The sequence below is a fragment of the Polypterus senegalus genome, chromosome 3 (assembly GCF_016835505.1).
Source record: "Polypterus senegalus isolate Bchr_013 chromosome 3, ASM1683550v1, whole genome shotgun sequence".
NCBI lineage: Eukaryota > Metazoa > Chordata > Cladistia > Polypteriformes > Polypteridae > Polypterus > Polypterus senegalus.
Window position 1 is genome coordinate 49,732,392 of NC_053156.1, and position 24,637 is coordinate 49,757,028.

At 39.3% G+C, this 24,637-nt stretch overlaps 1 protein-coding gene across 1 annotated transcript in view; it reads left to right on the forward strand.

The window, feature by feature from the left end:
* The window catches only part of si:dkey-111f13.5 (golgin subfamily A member 6-like protein 22), a 71,449-nt gene extending 50,166 nt beyond the window's left edge, over positions 1–21,283 (forward strand). Inside the window, exon 6 of the mRNA XM_039747176.1 lies at positions 18,493–21,283. Coding sequence (XP_039603110.1) covers positions 18,493–18,666 — 174 coding nt within the window. The 3' untranslated portion in view covers positions 18,667–21,283. The remainder of the gene's footprint in view (positions 1–18,492) is intronic.
* Positions 21,284–24,637: the final 3,354 nt, after the last annotated feature.

The following is a 24,637-nucleotide window of genomic DNA, read 5'->3' on the forward strand; positions in this document are numbered from 1 at the left end:
TTGTTCAGCCTTGCACCTCATACTAATTCATGTTAATGTTCACATCTTTGAGAGCAATCATCTGAAAAAATCTGAAAAATCAACCATAAAATCAGACCCCGACTTATACGCCTGTTCAAAAATACACTTATTTTTTTTTTTTTTTACATCTTCTTGCCTTCTCCAATCTCACATCAGTTTCTCAGACACATTGAATTTTGTTGCAGCATCACAGTTACCAATTGTTTTCGCCACTTCAGCGACTTTTAATTTAAAACCAGCTTCATATTATCTTCTGATCGAACGCTCCATTGTAGATAAGGGATGCTCTTACGGTAAAGATGTATGAGGGTGTGAGATACAAATAACACAAAACAGTGCAAACATCTCTTAGGAACAGTTCGGGTATTACCATGTGGTCACATAGGCACAATACATAGAAATAAAAGGCAGTGTGCTCTGTGGTTACTCTCTCAGGCGGGCGTTAGCATATCATAATCTCTTGAACCAATAGCGTGAGTTTTCCACATTCGACTTATATGACCGACATTATAACATACAGGAAATTATATGGTAAAATCAAGCCCCGACTTATATGCAGGAGAACTTAAATGCGAGTATATACGGTAATTCTACACAATGCCATCTAGAATTAAAAAAATTAAGTTCTGCCAAGTATTTCAAAATATGGCCTACTGCTTCTAACTATATGTAATGAGTCCTGGTCACAAGAACCACACCAACATACTTGTTAGTGATAAGCTACTTAAGTGTTTCCAACTTTTTGTCTACTAGCTGTAGATGGACACAAAATGTGATTGTCTAAAGAAAAAAAAGAAAAATATAAATACTTACTAGTACTTTTTCATAAAGCTCACCATCATAATTCTATTGCAAGACTAGAAGTGGTCCCTGTAAAAAACTGGGTGTGCCTTCTCTTATAACTTGCATGTTATGGGGGCACAGCATTTTCTAGTAAGGAAATTAAACACAGAGATTGATCGAAAGCACCACCAGAGTTCTGAAAATTTGTTAATGATTTTATTTTTATCATGCTGTAAATCTTAGTCTTTTACTGAGAGCTATAGATGTCGCTATTGGAATTATTATGTTTTATCATATGGTGACTCTTCACATTGCTGTTGTAATTAGCAGCAAACAAGGTGAGTAGGCTTCCAAATGCCACCAATCAAACCTTCAGGGCTTCACCGAGTCTGACCCCAAAATAAGCCTCATTCCAGGCATCCAGGCCACAAACTCAACAGACAAGCTTCCAGGCATGCTTAGGCTCAAAATGGGGTTAAGACTTTTAAAAGTTAAAAATACTCAAACATGCACAACAGTGCCCTTCAAGGGAGAGAGAAACCACAAACCTCTGGCTTTTAGGTGATCACAAAACGGAAGTTTCTTTAATATATTAAAGATTTATCAAATAATAAAAAGGGATAAACAAGTAAAGGCAGAAGGGGTACACATGAAAAGGTAATCCAAGGCAAAAAACTCCAGTTCAAACTCCAAATGCAGAATCAAAGGATGTAGCAAAAAAATACACAAAACCAGAGAATCCGAACAGCACTTACTTCAATCATAAACACTCATTAACCTCTAAAAGAACCACTGCTGGACTGAACCTTCAAATATAAAGGTGGGGGCGGTCCTAAACAGTGATGTCATGGTGGCCCCATTTCTTGGGGTTCTACCCATAATACCACAGCACTTGAGCAAATCTTTTAAACTGAAAATTGCTTTTTAGCCGACAGCTCCAAAGTGGCTGAATCTTTTAAAGGGAAAGTGATCTTGTAAATGATCAGAAGTTAAATAATCTAATTCATTGGTCCCATCAGATAATCCAATAATCCATCAGAACACAATCATTTAGATATGAAATTTAAAATGAATGAGTAATGTTTTTTCTATGCCTTTATTAATTTATTTTTTTTTACTAAAAAGGATTCAAAAGAAATCAAAGAATCATAAAAGACTAAAAAGTGAAGTAAACCTAAGAAAGGCAAAAACAATTCCACAATCTAATAATGAAAAAACAGAAATGATAGCAAAGTTCAAATGCCAGGCAATTAAACATGAATACCTTCAAAAACACTGAAATAAGGGAATTCAGGAATGCAAACAACAGAATGCCTTAGCACTAGACTGAAGATTTAAGCTCTTAAGTAAGGCTGAGAGTGGGCCCTTGTCAGTATGGAGTATCATGTGGCCTTTATCCCTTAGATTGACTATATATATGACTATATATAGGACAGTTAAGTTCATAAATATTTGGACAGAGACAACTTTTTTCTAATTTTGGTTCTGTACATTACCACAATGAATTTCAAATGAAACAACTCAGATGCAGTTGAAGTGCAGACTTTCAGCTTTAATTCAGTGGGTTGAACAAAACGATTGCATAAAAATGTGAGGCAACTAAAGCATTTTTTAACACAATCCCTTCATTTCAGGGGCTCAAAAGTAATTGGACAATTGACTCAAAGGCTATTTCATGGACAGGTATGTTCAAGTCCGTCGTTATGCCATTATCAATTAAGCAGATAAAAGGCCCGGAGTTGATTTGAGGTGTGGTGCTTGAATGTGGAAGATTTTGCTGTGAACAGACAACATGCGGTCAAAGGAGCTCTCCATGCAGGTGAAAGAAGCCATCCTTAAGCTGCGAAAGCAGAAAAAACCCATCCGAGAAATTGCTACAATATTACGAGTGGTAAAATCTACAGTTTGGTACATCCTGAGAAAGAAAGCAAGCACTGGTGAACTCAGCAACGCAAAAAGACCTGGACATCCACGGAAGACAACAGTGGTGGATGATCGCAGAATAATTTCCATGGTGAAGAGAAACCCCTTCACAACAGCCAACCAAGTGAACAACACTCTCCAGGGGGTAGGCGTATCGATATCCAAGTTTACCATAAAGAGAAGACTGCATGAAAGTAAATACAGAGGGTGCACTGCAAGGTGCAAGCCACTCATAAGCCTCAAGAATAGAAAGGCTAGATTGGACTTTGCTAAAGAACATCTAAAAAAGCCAGCACAGTTCTGGAAAAACATTCTTTGGACAGATGAAACCAAGATCAACCTCCTCCAGAATGATGGCAAGAAAAAAGTATGGAGAAGGCGTGGAACAGCTCATTACCCAAAGCATTCCACGGTGGAGGCAGTGTGACGGCTTGGGCGTACATGGCTGCCAGTGGCACTGGGACACTAGTGTTTATTGATGATGTGACACAGGACAGAAGCAGCCGAATGAATTCTGAGGTGTTCAGATACATACTGTCTGCTCAAATCCAGCTAAATGCAGTCAAATTGATTGGGCAGCGTTTCATGAAACAGATAGACAATGACCCAAAACACACAGCCAAAGCAACCCAGGAGTTTATTAAAGCAAAGAAGTGGAAAATACTTGAATGGCCAAGTCAGTCACCTGATCTTAACCCAATTGAGCATGCATTTCACTTGTTGAAGACTAAACTTCAGATAGAAAGGCCCACAAACAAACAGCAACTGAAAGCCGCTGCAGTAAAGGCCTGGCAGAGCATTAAAAAGGAGGAAACCCAGCATCTGGTGATGTCCATGAGTTCAAGACTTCAGGCTGTCATTGCCAGCAAAGGGTTTTCAACCAAGTATTAGAAATGAACATTTTATTCCCAGTTATTTAATTTGTCCAATTACTTTTGAGCCCCTGAAATGAAGGGATTGTGTTAAAAAAAATGCTTTAGTTGCCTCACATTTTTATGCAATCTTTTGGTTCACCCCACTGAATTAAAGCTGAAAGTCTGCACTTCAACTGCATCTGAGTTGTTTCATTTAAAATTCATTGTGGTAATGTACAGAACCAAAATTAGAAAAAAGTTGTCTCTGTCCAAATATTTATGGACCTAACTGTATATGTGGAATATAATAAAACTGAACCCAAATTAATAAAATGACAAGTGTCTCCACGTCTGTATGCCTGACTGGTTGTTATGTTTCTGTCATTTTAACAGGTGGTGGATTGCAAACATTTGTAGTAATAAAATGCATTGCATTTGTCATTCCAACAAATGGTGTATCATAAACATTATCACTGCTTTTATGAATCCAATACCAAATGGCATACAGTATGCATTGCTTTGGCATTTGTTGTTCCAACAGATGGCACATCACAAAGATTTTTAGCAATGCGTTTTAATACTAAAAACAAATTGTGATGCTCCATCTGTTGGAATGACAAATGCAATGCATTTTATTACTATATGCATTAAAAATACATTCCAATAGATGATGCATTTCAAATGTTAATACAGAGGTCTATGCTGATTTACTTAAATTTCACCTATCTTAGATGGTTAGCACAGCTAGCAACCATATAAAACAATAATTAATGATTAAAAACCCAAGATACATTAAATGAAAAATAACAGACAGAAATAAACAATAGAATAGAAAAATAACTAAAAATAATCAACAACAGGCAATAAAATAATGAGACTAAATAAAGGAACACAGTGGCTATGGATGGAGCCCTGGTTAATCCATACAAACTACTGTAGATAAACAGAGCTGGCAGTGCATCAGCATCCACCTGCCATCCTCTGTCCTCAAGCTTTTATTTTGGTCTGCTTTCAGTTGTGATCGAGCTGGGTCAATTTTATTACAAAGGTTTTTAACCTGGTTTGTCTTTATTGTTCTTTTTGTTATTTTTAAATAGTATTTTTTATATTTTTATGTCATATATTATTTTGTTTCTTTATTATTAAATATCTACGTACTATCTCTTTAAATGTCCTTCTATTCTTTGTACTTTGTCGGTGATACCCCAGGAGGTGGGGCCACCTTGATATCACTGCTCCTGTCCCTCCTTGTGTTCAGGTCAGAGAGAAGGACCCAGCAATGGTTCATTGATTTTGTTGTTGAAGTTTTTCATGAGTATTGCTTTTTCTTTTTAGTTACTATTTTGTTTGCTTCTATCATTGGGTTTCGCTTTCATTAAACTTGTCCTCCTCAAATTGCTTTTTTGTCCTTTTTCTTGATTTCCTATTTTTGGTAAATCCTCAATTTATTATGATTCCTGTTGTAATGTATCCACAAACCAGGGTTTTACAGTATTCCCTGTAAAACATTTTAAAATATTTTGGAAGTTTGACTGAATTTTCAACTTTTAAAGGCAGTTCCGCATTTTAGCCCTAAGCCTGGTATTTTGCCATTTTCACTGAAAGCCTGGAGGTAGACGTTTTTGACTGGCGGTCTAGGGGCTAGTGTACTGACTGGAGATAGTTTTTTAGGAACAGAAGACTGGGAGGAAAGGCATAATTCAAGAAATGATGTATCGGTCAATCTTGCATATGAAGGAACTGATTGGATAACCTTTATAATGGAGTGCTGTTCCAATGGATTTTAGGATTGACTTCCATGGAAACAGCAACGCAAAAACTCCAACACAGCGGCACCCATAATCAAAACGAAAAAGTGTCAAGATTGACATTAAATAATAAACTTTTAAATAATGTTTCCAATCATGAAAGCTAATGCCAAAACATGTATAACATCATCTAAAAACACACAGAGAATTCAGGATAAAATGTAAATCATGACATCTAGGCTACTTTTAGACAGTCCAATGGAGGTTCTGGTTGGCTTTGTGGCTCATTTTAGTGGCGTCATGACCTTCTTTTGCCTGGTCTAGAACTGCTTTTAAAATCACTTCCCGCTTCATCCTCTAGAGGGCACTGTCACAACCCCGGGTTATGTCTCCAGCCTTCCATTTAGATTTAGTTTCAACCATTGTACTCTAAGGATGTTTGCCAAAGCAAACTTTTCCTTTCCCGTTAGCTTTCCCTTCACTTTTGCTTAATGATTGTCCTCTATGTTATGGTTACACCAGGGTTCCTCCCCTAGCTTATATTTCATTTTTGTTCTTTTTTATTTTTTTTTTCCCCCATGTCTGATGAGGGACTGCCCCAAGCCCTATAAAGGTTTATGGGAAATGCAGTCCCTTGTGGTTCATTTGAATGTGCTTTGGTGATTGAGGTGGGTATTAGCTGTAAGTATTGTGCTTGGTTTCTTCTGGTTCTATATTGTATTTGACTTCTCTACACTGGTTTTGGGCTCTTTTTGGATTTGTCTTTTTGGAACTGTGTTTCCTAAGATTTTAGGTAAATCATTTTGCCTGTTCTTGCTATTTTGAATATTTTGCTGTGTTTCTTTCAAATTTGAAAATAATCCTTTCTTAAATAATGATTCTTTGTTTGCCTTTCTTGTACAAGCCAGTGGTTGATGGTTACCCCCTCCTTTGAGAGGTATTCAGATTTTTTTGGACTTTTTGAACCTAAAACGTATATAGCTCAATAGAGATCTGGCATATGCCAAAGCCAGTCTAGGAAGTAGGTACCAGGCTGCCTTTATGTGTATTTTTTCTAAATATGATGGGGGAATTCAGGCCTGCTCTGTGGCTCATTATTTGAGGCCTCACCACTTTGCCCATTTCTTGTGCTGGACACACATCTATATTGCTATACTGAATATTTCTACGCCCTACCTTTTAGTTTTCCTTTAGCCAGTACCATTGGGGTGCTGTAACAGTCATCATTTTGTTAGCTTTGTCCTGTTTCCCAACCTCCAGTCTGTAGAATATTTTTGCTAGTCCCAAGAATAAGTTAATAGCAAGGTCACGTTTTTTAGTGCATGTGAAACAACAATTTTCCATTTAGGTAACATTTAGAAAAAAAATTGTGTCATGTTGTGTCTGAACACTCAAAACTCCAGTGGGGAGATGTTAGTAAATCTAGACGATCAAAACTCCAAGACAGACTTGCAACTCCAAACTAAATTGTAAGGGGGAAAACTCTCAGATCTGATGTTAGTAAATCTGAACAACTGAAATGAAGAACAAGAACCCACATCTCCGATCTAATTTTAGTAAATTTGAACACTCCAAACGAAGGAGGAGGACCCAAACTTCCAATCTAATGTTCGTATATCTGGGCATTCAAAACGATGAAGGAGGACTCATGCCTCCAATCTAATGTTAATAAATCTCGATGCTTGAAATGAAGAATGAGTACCTGCACCTCCAATTTAATTACGGTAAATCTGGACACTCAAAACGCAGATGGAGGCTCCGCAACTTCAATCTAATGTTAGTAAATGTGGACTCTCGAAATGAAGAAGGTCTGGTGCCTCCAATGTAATATTAGTAAATCTCAACAACAACAACATTTATTTATATAGCACGTTTTCATACAAATCATGTAGCTCAAAGTGCTTTACAAGATGAAACAAATTTTTATGAAAAATAAAAACATAAAAGCAAGATTAGGCAATACTATGTAACAAAGAATAAAGTAAGGTAAAGTAAAGCCAGGAGGACAGAAAAAAAAAACTCCAGAGGGTTGCAAAAAAAGAAAATCTGCAGGGGTTCAGAGGTCACGAGACCACCCAGCCCCCTCCAGACATTCTACCTAACATAAACAATCTCAATCAGTCCTCATGGTTTTCAGACTTAACATGGAAGAATTTGATAATGATGGTCATGTGGCCCTCTGGCCTTCAATGTAGGGACTGCACGGTGCTTTGATCAGGTGGTAATGGCACAGAAAAAAGAAAGTAGGGGTTAGTACGGATTGCGGAGCCATTATAAAAACGATAATTAAATGCATATACAGAATATCAGGGTTACATTAAAATGAAGCTATAATAATGGATTTTTAGCAGTTTTTTAAAGTGGTCCTCCATATTAACCTGGCAAATTTCTATCGGTAAGCTGTTCCAGATTTTAGATGCATAACAGCAGAAGGCTGCCTCACCACTTCTTTTAAGTTTAGCTCTTGGGATTATAAGCAGAGACACATCTCAACACTTGAAACTGCAAGTGGGAATGCGGTCCGATCTAACATTAATAAATCTGGATGCTTGAAACAAAGAACGAGAACCTGCACCTCATGTCTAAGGTTAGTAAATGTTAGTAAATCTGGACACCCAAAACGAAGAAGGAGAACCCACGCCTCCAATGTAATATTAGTAAATCTTGATGCTCAAAACTGCAAGGGGGAAAGGCTCTTTAATCTAATGTTAGTAAATTCGGATGCTCAAAACGAAGGAGGAGGACCCATGTCTCCAATCTAATGTTAGTAAATCTTGATGCTCAAAACTGTAAGGGCCATCCCTCTCTACTTTCCAAGCAAATGTTAATACATTGCAGCTCCATTGACACATCAGACTTACAAAGAATGAACTGCCACTTAATGTATTTCTATTTCAGGTACTGGTTGGACAAATTAGTATACAGATTAAATACATTTTTTATATTTTTATCTTCCCTGGTCCATGAAAATTTCTCAGTCTTCTGCCAGTCAGTAAGTCAAAAAATTGAAACCCAGAGCAGTAGAGTGCCCTGACACAGCCTTCATTTTAGATTTCCATTGGGCTTTGCAATCTAGTGGTTGCTGCCTCAGCTTTGTCTTTAGCATTCCTTCAGCCGTCATCTTCTAGGGGGCGCTGCCAGAGCCTTCCCTTTAGCTTTCTATCGGCCTTTATCCCATAGGGAGAGCTGCCACTGCTTTTCCTTTAACTTTCCTACAGTAGTGAATCAATAAAGACAGTAATTGAACACTCAATGGGACTAGAAAAGCCGTGTAGCCACAAAGCACCCAGACATGTCTGATTTGATAAATGAAGTGGCGTAGGTGGACCTGCATACGTGCGGCTTGTTGTTGTGTGATGCCTTTCTTTATGTTGGCACAGAGTTTGTTTTCTCTAATGCAGGCAGGTGACTCTGCCTGTTAGTGTTGGCCAAGGCGCCATGTTTACCCAGCGATGAGGGGAGGAGGGTGTTAGCGAGGGAGCCTTCTGCGTTTATAGATGAAGCCGGAAGCCATGATTCAATCTTTCCATAATATTAATTGAAAGAAGCATGCCAATCAAAATTTCAGGTGGGGGGCAACTTTATAGCTCCCCACCTGCTTGAGCCAGCTATTTGTCCAGAGTGAGTGTGGGTATCATTGCTTGTCATGGGGTGGTGACTCCCATAAATGATTCAGCCAATGTCCTGTTTGGCTTGGCTGAGGCAAGGGTGACAGCATCAGTTGTTTATTCAGACGTGTCCTGAACCTTCTTATGGAGCAGCCAAGGATGGGGCCTGCAGAAGTGGTGAGGGTCCTCAACTCCTTTTCTTTTAACATCCCTGGGGGTATCTGTTTGGGTCTTTAATTTGTTTTTGCTAAAAGCGACAAGAAAACTTTGTGGTGCTGACTAATTTTGGGATAGCCAATGGGGGTTTGATAAAAAATTTAAGAAATTGGCTTCTTTTGTGCATCCTTTACATTAAAAACAGGCTGATCAGTGTAATAAGCACCGCCAGCTTTGGTTCATTATCCACCTTAAAATATGCTATATATGATGCAGAAAACTTGATGTTGATGTTTTTCTTTAAAGGTGGAGGCTAGGCAGGGACGAAGTTTGTTTTTCTTTAAAGGTTCTTCAGGCTGTGTGATGTCTGAAAATCTCTGTGAAAGGCACTATATAAAAGGACAGATTGGTACTGTGATAAAGGTCATCCATATTTCAATTTTTAATTTGGTGTTTGCATCAAAAGACAACAATGCATGCCTTTATGAGTGATAGGTGGGGACTTCATGCAACACTGAAAATAATTGTCCTACCTACTCCAGCCCTGAATGGCGGAGGCGGCCCCATGGAGGACCGGATAGGTGTTAGAGAGCGGGAGTGTCGACTGTCCTCCCGGCTGCTCCCGGGAGTACACTTCCTGGTGTGGCAAGCATCCCAAGGCATTGGGCGCCTCCTGGCGGTGGCCACGGGCCCCTACGCTTCCAAGCCCTTGACCCGTGGCTCCCAAAACAACCCAAACCCCGTGATCCAGGCGGGCTCTGGTGGCGTCCCGGCGGGTCATAGCCCCTGGCATCCCTGACAGTGCCCCACAGCCAAACCCGTCCAGCGAGGGCAGCAGAGCTCGAAACGGGCCCCACTCGAGGACAGCCGGGTCCGGCCCGCACTCCTAGCAGGGACAGGGGCGGAGACACAATCCAGACACCAACCCATGGTGCATCCCTGTGCCTCGCACAGGTTGTGCTCCCCTTTACCGGCAGGCACCCCCTCCGGGACCTCCACCCCTTTGTTCTGAGCCACTCGTTCCCCGTTGGCTCCTCCAGCTGCGAGCGCATGCGCACCGACAGAGAGATCCTTCTGCAGGCGGCCCGACATCAGAGGGCTGTTCCGCCGAAGGGGTTCCTTCAACTCGCCGGGTCCGTCCCTACAAAGAGAACACAGGGCTGCCAAAGCACCCAGCTCGTGCCACGCACGGGCAGCGTTCCCCTCCAACCGGCACCCGGCACTTGCCTGATCGGCACCCTCTCCGCGGCTTCCGTGTCCTCTCGGCGATGGAGTCGCCGGCACCGCCCGCTCTCTCTGCCTCAGGGATTCCCTCTGCTCTGAGCGTCTCACCTTATCGGAGGAATCGCACCCAGCCCTTTATTCCTCCCTTCACTCTGGGACGCCATGGCGGTTTGAGACTCCTTATGGAATTAGGACCCGGGCACTTAGCAGCCCGTGTCCCTTCAGCGTCCTCACGGACTCCCCTCGCCCGCGCATGCAGTCAGCGGCGCCGCACCTCCTGTCGGAGGGCTCTCGAACTGATCATTGTCTTCACAGCCTTTTCAGCAGCCCTCCCATATGCTTTACGGAGTCGGTGTACTCACCGTCTCAGTACCAGCACCTCAGCCCGGAGGGCACATAGCACCTGCAACACACGCTGCTGAAGGGACGCCTCAGCTCCGCCAAAGCAGCCGGCAAAGACAGGAAGTTAACCGGACGCGGAGCCTACCTGACTGTCGGCCTCCGGCGCCGCCACTTCCTGTGGGCCTCTCCTCCGGCCCAATCGGGTCTCCCCTGCCCGTGATGGACATTCCCTGGTCCCCTCTCTACAGTCATCGGCGGCACGCAAGACACACCGCCCAAGTCAGGGGAGGGACTTCGGTCCGCGGCCAGGACGTGCTTGCCGGCAGCCTTGCTGTTGCCAGCGCCTCTCGAGCTGCAGCGTCTCCTCGCCGCGCCCTGCGCGGCTGCGCTGTGCTGCCCGCCACTACGCGGATCCTGGAGGTCCCTGCCTGGAAAACAAAACACACGCCCGGCCCCAAGGGCGGCTGCCGATGGGGACGGCGCTTCGTTGGAGACCGCTGCACTCTTCCAATGCGCCGCGCCCGCTTCAGGGAATATACCTGCACCGGGCCGTCCACAACTGCCGACTTCGCCAGATGTGAGCGGTGCCCACCTAACAAATACACAGAGTGTCTCCCCTCCTTACTCCAGTTCCTCTCAGGTGTTTCTCTCCATCTAAACCTTCATTGGGGCGCCTTTTGTTGCCTGCTGAGCCTCCACCCCAACTTACCCATGGACTCGAGATTCATTTTGCCTCTGGGTTTGAGGTAACCTTAAATCTCCTTGTTGATGTGAACCTTATTATTTATGCATCGCTTGAAATTAATATTCTTTTTTTACACTATTATTTAATTATTTTTATGTTTATGTCGGTATAATCACACCACCAACATGAGAAAGGAGGAAAGGAACAGAGAACAGAATGACAGAGCATGATGTAGAAAGACAGAGCAAAGCGCCGTAAATCCAATGCACAAACTGAAAGACTAAATCCAGGGACACGTGAGAAAATAAGCAAAGTGACTTTTGAAGCCAGGGAAATTTGTCATTGTATTAAAATGAAATTTGTGAGACTTACCAAGTACTTTTATCAGGTGTATCTACTTTTGCCCTTGAAGATTAACACACACAGATACACACACATACACATAGTGATCCTAGCCAGATAAAGTCTCGAGTGATGCCAATACACATTCACACCACAATATTCTGTATGAGATCCTCTACACAGGGAATGAGTCTCACCAGCTCTAACAAACATGTGGTTGTCATCGTGACACACATAAAAGCACAAATGTTTTGGTTATTTGTCAGTTATCATCCAAACAATGTCTTACTTAGTTGTTCTAATTATTAAGGAGTGACCTCAGTAGCATTGCTACTTTGGACAAAAAAGGAACAATCTAACTCACACCTGAAGCCCTCTTATTATTTCAATCACTCTAGATAAAAAACAAACTGTAGAAAATATAAAAGTGGTAATAAAATAATGTGGTATTTATTATCATAAAATAATATAAAATAGAAGAAAATAAAATAAACAGCAAAATCTTCATATAAACTGTCTTAGAAAAGTTTCCTGAAATGTCAAGGAGTGGATGTTGTCCTGGGGAGCTTTAGATTTAGCGAAAGGTGTTATTTATAGTTTACTTTTTCCGATATTTAATGTTTTACATGTCTTGATCACTTCCTATGTCTTTGCCTTTCTGTCCTCACCAGGGTTGCCAGATTTCCAAAAATCACAAATCGTGACAGCCACCATTTTGAGCGACCGAAAAAAAAAAAAAACGTTAAGGAACTAAGTAAGACAAAAAGGAAGACAATAGGAAAAATTCTTAAACTGAGGAATAAAATAATAAATGTATGTTGACCCATGACATTTGCGTCACCATTTCATTATACTTACTGATGGATGGCCATGGTCATATTGTTTACTGGTGGTAAAGACGGTTGGTACTATATGACTGGAGCTGAAACAAGTGTGACATTATCACACAATGACTATTTAATATGCTGGTACAGTTACTAGAGTATTGTAGAGCAGTATTAGACAACCTTTTATACACAGTCTTTTTTTTTTTTTTTGCATATTTTAGGGTTTTGAATAATGAGGAGTACGTTTCTGACATCATTTTACGTTTTGGTTTGAATTTAAACGTAGGTTTTTGTTATCATCTTGGTTTTCTTTATGTATGTGGTATTGTTTTGACAATCATGTGACCTCTGTTGTCACATGATGCAATGGACGTTACTCTATAAAAATGACAGCATTCTCAATGTGCATTATCCCTCGGTGGGCAAAAAAACTTCAAAAGAATGTTTACTGTCAGCTTATTTCTCAAGTTGGTCCTAATGACAGGATTTGAGTTTCAACTTTCACTTTATCTTTGACTCTTCAGCATTGACTTTTCCTTTGGTTCTTGGTAGCCTGTATCCAGCAGTGGCGCTCTTTCTCCCCTGGGATGTTTTTCTTGATCCAGAATTGACTAGAGCCAATACAATTCCTTTTGTAACCCAAAGTGGAAAATAATTACAAGAGATAAATATGGTATAAAAAGAGATATATGTATTTAATTTGCTTTAAAAGATAAAATTCATTCCCAGAATATAATGTATAATCCTGTATACATACATATTCTGGCTGGAGAGAAACAAAGGGACATCCCAGTCAAGTGGGAGAATGCTGACACACATCCACGAGGAATGTTGGTGGCATAGTCAGATGCTTCTGATGTCGTGCTGGATCCTCATCATTATAAACACTCACATAATTACATATTCATGGAATTCATGTGAGATATGGGTGACTACCAGAAGAACTGGCTGGTTATACAGGTATATACCTTCACAGACTTTGGATTTTTAATCATATTGGTCAAGCAGACATCAGCACCTTTTAAACTAACCTGCTTGTGTCCTTAACATGTTTTCTGCCTGTTTCCAAACCTGACTTACAGCTGTCATTTGTCAATCTCCCTGGCAGTCTCTCTCTTTCTCTCTCTCTCAGCTGAACTGAATTACATTTGGCACAAATGACCTTCTTGCTACATAGCACTGGTTTAGTTTTGTTATTACACTTCTGACCCTTGCTTTTCCTGACCACATCTTTGTTCTTGCTCACAATTATCTCTGGACACTTCAACGTGTGCATAACACTTAGCTTTTGGTCAAATTTCTGGACAACTTCTGTGCGTGTTTATTATGACTTTCTTGATAGTAGTGTGTCTTTTGACTTTGTCTTCCAAGTTACAAATTGGTTCTCAGACTTTGTTCATTGCTTATTCTGATCATCTGGTTATCAAACACTCACTTGCCCTTTTTCCCAAAAATTCTCTTTTTTTTCCTGATCTGATACTTTATAATATGTCATTCTTCATGTTGCCTACCAGTCTGTACCTGTCACAGGTTGGATTATGTCCTGCCCTACCTCAAAATTATTTCCAGGATCAGGATAGATCTGTAAAATCTGGGGTCACCAAGCCATAGTAACCACTGATGCCTCCAAAACCACTACACTCCTGAGCATTTTATCGTGCCTTTGAGTGAAGCCCTGGGCTACATGGTCTCATTCCTTCCAATTTGCAACCGTGTGATGCCACCTAAAAGGGCTAGCCCAAGTAAAGTCAAAATGTTGACACTTGTCTGTGCTTGGAACTGTTTGCTGCTGCCCCCTGTTGGTCATGAGGTATTCTTACCTCTAATCAACAATCATGGCCCTGCTTAGTGGTTGTCATCATCATTTATTTTGTGTTATTATAGTGTCTTATTTTCTTCAGTTCCCTAGTACATTTTGGGGGGTCACAAGTCATTCATGACATTAGCTTTTTTGTCCCTGATTGATATAATCATTATAATTAGTTTGTGTCTTTCTGCCATTTTGTTGATTCAAGGGATATACTGGTTTTACATGTTTTTGTAGCAGTTCCTAGAGGCAACATGAAGGGGTCTCAGACATCACAGGTCAAGGGCTATCAAGATCAGCTTCATGAATCCATTGATTGTACAATTTTGTATAATTCCAAAAGAAAAAAAAGTGCATTTATGTGTTTCAAGTCTTCAAATCTTTTGTTTAATTCTGGTTTTGACTATGAATTGGGGTTACGTTTTAGGTTTAGATGCTAGGTTTTCAGTGCTTTCAATTTCAACATTTCCTTACTTAAGACTTCCATTTATCTCCCAGTCTTGCCTTTTCACTTACTGTGTGCCTTTCATCGGCACAACTTAGGGCAAACATCCCTGTCACTTGCTGAGTTGCCTGTCACACAAGTCACTCCGCACTACCCCTAGTGACCCCCGATCTCCCACACTGGCATGAACAGGGCCTCACTAGCTGCCAGTGTGTCTCTTTTTTCCCTCTTTCACTTGTTAGAGGCTGTTTACAAAGCAGATCAACCAGGTGCACCTCAGGAGTTAAAGACATGTCTACTCTGACAGACTCAAAGTATTAAACCGGTTTAGTCTTGAGCAGAGGAGATGGTGTGGAGGCCTGATACACATCTTCAAAATCCTCAAAGTTATTGATAAAGTAGATGCAGTGGAATTGTTTCGATGTAACTGTGAATCAGGCACTTGAGGACATCAGTGGAAATTAAGGGGGAGTGCATTATGACTAAAGCCAGGAAGCATTTCTTTATGCAATGAGTTGTGGGAATTGGAACAGACTACCCAGACATGGAGTTGAAAGAAGTACCTGGTTGGGATTTGGGACAGTTTAAGTATAAGTTAAACAAATGAGCCTGATGGACTGAATGGTCTCCACTCAATTGTCAAACTTCTTATATTCTTATGTCTGCTGAAATTCAATTTTTTGTACCACCCTCACGAAGGAGGCAACTTGACTTGTTCATAATTTAAATTGTATTAGAGTGGTAAGTGAAGTAACACTAATGTGTCAGGCATGAAAAACCCACGCTGAATTAAACATGAGATGCAAAAATAACATTTTAGTTCAAGTCCTGCAAAAATGCAACTATTACTCACTTACCATTACATAAGAAGACATTAACAAAGGCTTCTTTTGGTCTTAATAACACTTATAAAGTATCAGTAAAGTGTTGATTCATCTTTGCAATGTAGCTTACTATAATAAATTCACTTTGGAAAGGTCAGAGGTGGCAAAAATGAGACACATTTTTCTTGATATTGCTTTCTTTAGTGTAAGATCTGTAATTCCTTCATATTCACAAGTCATTTTACCATAGTATCAGCTCTTAATATGCCACACTGCAAAGAGATTAATAACCATTTTACTGATGCTTTGTAATTGTTATCAAGGCCTAAAGGAGGTTTTGTTAAGCTCTTGTTGCATAAATGTATATGCAGTTTTGCAGTGCCTAAACGAAAATACCTAATAATAATAATCTGAAGATGAAATGATAGATGAAGAAATTGTAAAAAAAAAAAAAACATGGCAAATAAAGTTTGCTACCAAATTAACAATACCTTAATAGGAAAGAAAGAATTAAGTAAGAAAGTGAAGATGCTATATAAAAATTTACCAACAATACTATACACGGCAGAATCTTGGGTGAAACTGAATGTGCAAACATCTTAAATAACAGCAGGTGAAATGAAGTGTTGAGTCAGAGTGATAGGTAAAACAAAAAGAAATAAGATACGAAATAATCTCGTAAATAATTATTATAAAAGAAAATCTGGAGACGAGACAAGACTATTGCCAAGAGATTTTTTCAAGTCCCTCCCTCCTCTCAACCATTTACGGTTAATGGCCCACTCCCACAGCTTCTCACCTCTCATTTGTGTGAATACTTTTGTCAGAAACAGTTCTTGCGCTCTCAGCTCTTATGAATTTGTATGTTTTTCCTCACTTTAAGTTCCCAATAAAAGAAGACATATTATGTCAAAATCTTATTGAAGAATTTCATCCCGAAGGGTTATCAACAGAAGAAATGAGTACATGGGCAATCCTAGCACAGAGAAACGATGAAGTCAAATGAATTAATGCGAAAATTGTCGATCGGTTACACAGCAAATTGGTTAAATGCATATCAATAGACTATGCTGAAACAGTTGGTGGTGATTGTGCGGAAGATATGAAAACATCAACTTACAATATCCCGTAGAATACGTACAACCGTTAACACAGTCTGGTCTTCCACTGACTGAATTACTGTTGAAAGAAGGATGTATCGTAATATTATTGTGAAATTTATGTACTGTATGAGTGATGGGCTGTGCACTAGGACAAGATTAGTTGTATTCAAAATTGGTCAAACACTTCTGACATGTAAAATTTTAACAAGGCGACAAGAAAGGTAATCTTCCGTGGATAACATTAGACAACAAAGGAGATCATGATATGCCATTCGTATTAAAACGTGTACAGTTTCCCATTAGAATAGCTTTTGCTATGACAATTAGCAATCACTGGGACAAATATTCAAAAAAGTCGGTTTATTTATTAGAGAGAAATAAACGATATTCACTCACGGGCAGTTATACGTTGTATTGTCACAATGTAACTCCAAACGATAGTGACGAAAAGTTAATTTCAAATATTGTTTTACTGAAGTTTTACAGTAAAAGTGTAAGTTTAAAAAGTACTTGCATGTTAATTTCAAAGCCAAACAGAACAAAAACGTATAACGCAACAAATACCTCAAACACAACATGAAACATAATTTTCTTTTAATTTATTACATTTTACTATTGATTACTATGGTTAATTACTTGCTGTAAAATAAAATAGTTCTATTATGCATATGTAACAATTCCCATGAAAATAACAATCAGTTTAAATTGAACATCCGCTTCCCCATACGCGAGCGGCAGAGCGATTAAGGGGCTAGCACATAGCGCCCGCATGGGGGTTGGGGTGTGAAGCGAGAAGGAGGCCGAGCTCCCTAGTCTTTGAAAAAATAGAAATGCAACCAATCAGAAATCACAGAAATAAATTCGCTACAGTGGCATAGACCAGAGGTGGTCAACTCTGATCGTAGAGAGCCACAATGGCTACAGGTTTTTGTTCCATCCCATTTACTTAATTAGAAGCCAATCCTCACCAATAAAAGATCTTATTTAATTTCATACCTTGTTAGTGTTTTAACTGTACTATGACAGTACATTCTTAAATCATAGATTTGTTTTTCCTTTCTAATAATTCATGTATCATCCAAGTGATTTGAAGCCTAAAACGGATTAGTAATTTTCAGTTCTTCACTTTCTCTTCAGTTTCCTTCTGAGTACTTAATGAAACTAAATAGTGAATAATGAATACACACAAGTGGAAATGGAGACAAGCTAGATTTAGAACTGATGGTGTCATTTGCATCTTATTGCTAATAAGGAGCAGTTAAAACAATGAATACAGCTGTTTAAGACTAAAATAAGCACTTAAGGGATCAAAATCTTAACAAGTGAGACAACTAAAATGAAACAGAAAAGTATAACTTGAGCAATAAGTGCATCATGAACAATTAATGATTTGTCATAAAGCAATTGGGTTGGACCAAAAACCTGAAGCCACAGCGGTTAACTGCATTCAGTCCCATCATGCTCTTTGTTTTTACTTATAATTGAGTGCCCACCAGATGCAGGACTCGTGACCTAAACTGCGTCTTAGAGATCCATTTTTAAATGACGCAGTAACTTCTGGCTTTCATTTGTAATCAGTGCTCTCAATGAACTTGTCTGACATAGTAATTGACCACAGGGGATCCATGCAGAATGGTACTATTGCAATGTTATAATCCATTTGATAAATCACTCTTTTTTCTAAAATTCAAACCAGTGCTACTTTTCTTATATACTATTGATTGAGCAAGCAGAGACAGGCACTTTTGTATGGGGGCTGCTAACTTATAAAATGTAATTTTCTTATTTCTTCCCTTGTAGGAGGTGCAAGTTAATTACAAGCGTTTCATTGACCTCACCGACTGTGGCCTGCACTCTGACTACTTGCTGAAGCTACGTGCCTTGGGCAGACCTCCAGGGATGGCTGACCAGGCTGTGCAGACTGATGCCGGACAGAGGAACCTGATCAAGGCCCCTTTGGATCGGATCATTTAGGGCACTTCAGAGTTTTATTTTATTCATACCTTACTATGGGAGTGTTTTCTGTTATCTTGTAATGACTGCTGTTGACACTCAGAAGAATAAATTCAGTGTCTCTCAGATCTTGGTTGTAAGGACCTCAAACTATCCTGAAGTCTACCAAGTTACCGAATCTTCAGAGGAGTCTATGACTCCATAGATACCCCCAGTTGCTTTAGCCTGAACTGTAAAACCCATTATTGATATCCTTTGTTAGGTAGGTTCACATATAATGTGTGAAGTACCTATTGTGGTACCCATGTCTGTCTGTCTGTCCATTTGAAACAACCTGAAATATGTTGAGACAATTCAATTTTCTGTAACTATAAAAATTACTGGAACTGCTGCTGTGTTTCTGTAATGTAAATTTAAAGGTTTCTGAAACTGCTCCAGGCTTTTTTTAAAAATTTTGGAATTGAGCTGAAAAGCCTTTTTCACTTAATTGTCAATGATTCCAGATATGATGTTTAAGCCTTGCCCTAGTTAGATCATTGTACCCAATGTTTGCCACCGTAACCCACCTTTGCCTTTTGACCACTTGTCTTTGACAAGTTACATGTTTCGTCTAGGGTTACATGATGTACAGTTCAAAACTGTGTACCTTGGGATACAAAACCTGCCTGTCATTTGAAAATATGTAGACATGTGGACAGGGTAAAAAAAAAACAATCTTGTAATGTATTAGCTGAAGTTTTTCTTATTTTGAATGCTTTGAGTGTAACTAGTTTGTTCCCTTATTAGTCTGCTGTATTAAGATATGCATGCTTTGGTTTACATGGTAGTCTGCACTGTGAGGTAATCAAAGATGAAGAAGTACTTCTTTTTCATCAATTGCTAAAAGCAGGTACTATAATTTTATCATATTTTTAAATTTTATGGTGTCCAGGAAATAACAGATTCAGCCATTGCTAATCAAACAAAATGTACAGAATGTCTAAATTTAGATTTTGGTTTACTATACTTCTCAGATACTGACATACAGCAGCCATACTACATACACTTCAGAAGGGGTCATCCACCTAAAGCTAAGCATGTCTGGGCCCAGTCAATACTTGGATGGGAGACCATCTTGGAAAAGCTTGGGTTGCTTCTGGAAGCGGTGCTAGTGAGCCAGCAGGGAGTGCTTACCCTGCAGTCTGAGTGTGGATCCCAATGCCCCAGTGCAATGATAGGGACACTGTGCTGTAAAAATGGCAGCATTCTGAAATGTAAAACTGAGGTTCTGACTCTCTATGGTCATAAAAGATCTCTGGACTTCCTTCATAGAGAACAGGGTGTATCCCGGTGTCCTGGCAAAATTGCCCTTCATGGCCTAGTCATTCTGGCCCCTTAATCATCCCCTGTCTCTAATTGGCCATCTCACTCTCACTACCTAATGTATGGTGAGTGTACTGGCACATAAATGGCTGCTGCTGCATCATCCAGGTGGATGCTACACATTGCTGCTGGTTAAAGTGGCCCCCTTCTCACTAAAATGTACTTTGAGTAATGAGAAAAGCACTTTAGAAAAGAACAGAATTATTCCTTTTATTATACTGGTGTAGTGAACCGTGCTAATGGAGTTTCACAAGTTCAGAGAGCTTGGTCAGTTTATAATATATACTGTATACTGTAGGTGTGGATTCTCCAAATTTTTTCCATATTCTTTCGTGGGTGCTCCATACAATTTCCCTGTTACAGTCTCAAAAGACGTACATGTTAGCTACCTGAAAAAAGTGGATGCTCTGTACAGGTATATGTGTTTTTGTATAAGTATACTTTGTGTTGAAATTGTGTCCCATGTGGGGTTTGTTCTTATCTTATATTGCTGGGAGAGATTCTGGCTCCTTTAAAGAAAAAACTTCACTCAACAATGATATTTGTTTGTATGTTACTTACCCCATGTTGTTTGCAGTGATGGTCGAGAAAAAAAAATTAAAGTCATGTTTTTGTGGACAATGGATATAACAATGTTTCTGACAGAATAGGAGCCAATGGTGACAAATGCAGGAAACAGTAAAGAATATCAAAAATGTCCATGAAAAAAAATCTCATGTTATTCATGTCACAACAATCTACATCAGCCTGACAAACCACTTTGGGCTTGAGGTTTTGAATTGAAGACAAGACTCTTGATCGACGAATAAAGTGGAAAAGCGGGTCTTTAATTTAAAAACGCAACCCCATGTGAAGGAGCTTCCTGCTTGTGAACTACTTTCATTTTCCAGAGTTATTATTTAACAACATTTTAGCAAAAAATGCATGTATTGTCCATGTTGTGAGGATATTACTGAACAATTGGACTTGTGGTTTATGCAACATGAGTAATGTGATATTTTCTCATGGATATTTTTATATTGTTTGTCCAACATTAGTTACCTTTGATGCCTACTCTGTCAGAAATGTCATTATGCCCATTCTCTACAAAAACATGAAATCAGCCATCCCTGCAAACTGCATGGGGCAAATAACACATAAAAAAATCACATTTTAAGGTGGACTATTCCTTTATCTTCAAATTTGGCCAGTGTGAAGACCACCTCATGCACTGCTTGTTCCTGCCTTGTATTTGAACCCACTGGGGTAGGCTGTGTAATAAAACAGGTTCAGTCAAGTCCAAGTCTAGTTTGTCTTGTTCTAGTGATCTGGGTATCCCTACCCCATAATGCAGAATGAAACCTTTGAAGAGAGCCTTTATTCAACACATCCCTTGAGTGTTGCTGTTCCTGCTTCATTTTTTATAAAGGTGAGCTTTTATTTTAGAATTTATACATTTTATTAAGTGATGGTTTTTATAAAAATATTAAGTAATTTAAAATATAGCAGTGAGTGCCAAGGCAATACTTAAAGCACTTCATTTCAAAAATGTTAAGTCAAGCACATAGTGTGACCTGTACGCCATTAAGAGGTGAGAGCTGTAGCCGTGGATTTAATGGAGGGTCCTCTTCTACAGGAATCTTAACATTTACATTAAAATTGTTACAACACGCTATTAGAAAATAATCAGGTACTATTAGTAACAAATTTAGATTTTATTTTTATAACCTTGCTTTACTGTTGTTATGAAATGTTACAGTGAAGGAGGCTTGATGATGTGAATGTTGGAGTCACAAACATTGCCAGAGGGGTATAAGTCCTCCGATAAGAGCCACAAGGCAGGCCAAAACTTCACCAGCCTGTCTAGATAACACTACACCTAAGGAAACCAGCCACAACTACAAATGGCAGGCCTTGGCCTAAGTAGGCTCCAAAATGGAAAGCTGGCTTGATGAAAATACTAAAATATTAGAAAAGGCCTTTACAGATAATCCAAACCAAAAATCTTAATACATTAAGAATTTATTGACCAAAAGTTTAAAAAAATAGCAAAAAGACATAACAAGGGCAAAAAAGGATTTTCCTAAAAGGCAAGCCGAGGTGAAACAAGTCCCAATGTACAATCCAAAAATCAATAATCTAAACATAGAAGCATTAATCAACTAAACCAGAAAATTCTAAATAAAGCAATGCTCCCAATAAACATCACAGATTTATTGAGCTACTGCTGGAACCCTTTCTCTGACCTCAATATAACAGAAGCTGATGGACAACCCAGCAGCAATGATGTTAGGGTTGCCCCACTCTCGTGGGGTACCACCCACAAAGTACAACGTATAGCAGAATGTTTAAAGACTCAGTTCAACAGTACAAAATAATAAATAAAGCCTATTAAGAAATAATAATACTTTATAATTAACCAAACCCTGGCTGAAACATAACAGCGATACGATATCATGCCCTGATGTGTTGTGTTTTTATGCTATGGTATGCTGTGCTATGTCATGTCATGTTACATTACTCTATGTCCTGTCCTGTCTTGTCCGGTCATGTTATGTTATGTTATGTAAATTGAATGATTGCTGTGATTCTCAGTGATTCCAAATTCATTACTAAACAGAAAATTCTGAGTCTGAAAAAAGGAAAAGACTCAGTTATTCCTGCATAAGTCTACAGCATTGTAATGTGAGGTACACATCATCCAGATGCACAAACATAAATGACCAGGCCTGTTGCATAGACTCCCACCACTGGCCTTTTTGGCTTGGAATTTGAGAAGTCTAGATGTTCTATGGTGTTGTGCTCTGTAAAACATGACCAGATGTGTGAACGCTGAGTGGAACGCAGATCTGGGTGTGCCCATGATGAAAATGACATAATAATATTTTAAATAATTTATTTAACAAATCCAAAATCAACCACGTTAGAAAACATACACATTTTATACTTTTACAGTTTGTATCATCATTTACCTTGCATGTTATTTAGTAAAGAATTGGGGTGGGGGGCGGTTGGGTTAGTTATGGAGATTCATGCAGCTGGACTTGTTGATGGAGGTTTGCAGTCCCCTGTGTGCAATCAGCCAGTGACAGCGACTTCCTACCCTTTGCATGCAGTCTTTCATTAACCTGTGTTGGGGATTTGTTTGCTGTCAATAGCAAGGTGAAAAAGAGAAGAAAGATACAAGTTGGTGAAACTTCTTTCAAGGTTGTAACAAATCTGCCTGCCACGCTGAAACGGGTCGATCGTTACCACTAACCTGTCCTACTTTAAGGCAGATGATAAAAAAGGATAGGCCAGTACTGCACCCTGCAACGCACCACCATACACACCTTTATAAAATGTTCAGTTCAAACCTGATGACTGGGCATTTACAGTACGAGAGAAAAAAATAGCTAGTAGTCAACAGAAATCCATTATATCAAAGAAAAGACAGGAGGAGAAAAGAACAATAACAATCCTTTTCATCCCCAACCCAAAAATAACCCTTACTGTATACGTGCTGATACTATATATATATATATATATATATATATATATATATATGTATATATATATATGATATATATATATGTGTGTGTGTGTATATATATATACAGTAAGAATATCACTCCCCCAGTTCCCCTTCCATGGCACCACTGTCAATCACAGACTATTCGCACAAAACCGACAGCAGACAAACCCATTACTTTTGTTTATGTGGCCGCACTAAAGGTAAAACTGAAACAGTGAACTAATTTGTGATTGAAGTTGCAAAGAAGAAAAGTTAGACAAGTTCACAAATTTGTCAATGCTTTTTTTAAATTTTAAAACCGAGTACAGCACATTCTGTTCAAAATATCTCAAGAACAGAGCAATAAAAGTCACTAAATCCAAGGGAGCCCTGCAAAGTAGTTGTCACAAAGGCAAATTTTTTGGTGAAGTCAGTATCCACTACTCCTTTTTATGTCGGGGGCAAATGTTGGGTAAATAAAAGGGCCAGGGGTGCAGACCCAGCATATTTCCTGTGTTATATCTACTGTTATGAACAAATGAAAATTAGATCAAATATGTGCCAACGTTTTTATTTTTTAGTGCAGCTGCAAATTCACCATCTGGCTTAAAGTGTGAAGCACAGAATGAGGAAAACAAGTGTGTATGTTATTTCTTTAAAGGTCACAGCAGCATTTTAAATGGCCAGGTCTGTTAATCAGAGGCACAAGATAGCTAGTTAGGGTAAGCTCTTACAAAGCTAACAAGTTGTGGCTCCTGGATGTCAACTAGGACTCATGAGATTCTCGGGTGGTAGATTTACATTTTTAAAAAAATCCCATAAAGGTGCCGATTTTGCATATATGTCAATGTGTATGATGATGTTCATTCACTAAATCCTTCTATAGGTAGACGGATAGTTCACAGCTTACAGTTTGTTTGATATTCACCCCACACAGCCTCTTAATGGACATCACTGGGACACAGTGGAGGCACCTAACAGTGTCATTGTCGGTTTGCTTTTCTGCTCTTTTCATTCAATTCAGTTACACAAGTTGTGCTCAAAAACCAAAAACTAATGCAATTCTGGCCCATTAGTGATATAATACAATATTGAGGTCTCTCTTGGTGCACTTAGCTTTGATCTCCATATTGCAAAAAAGACATAGCAGTGCTAGTG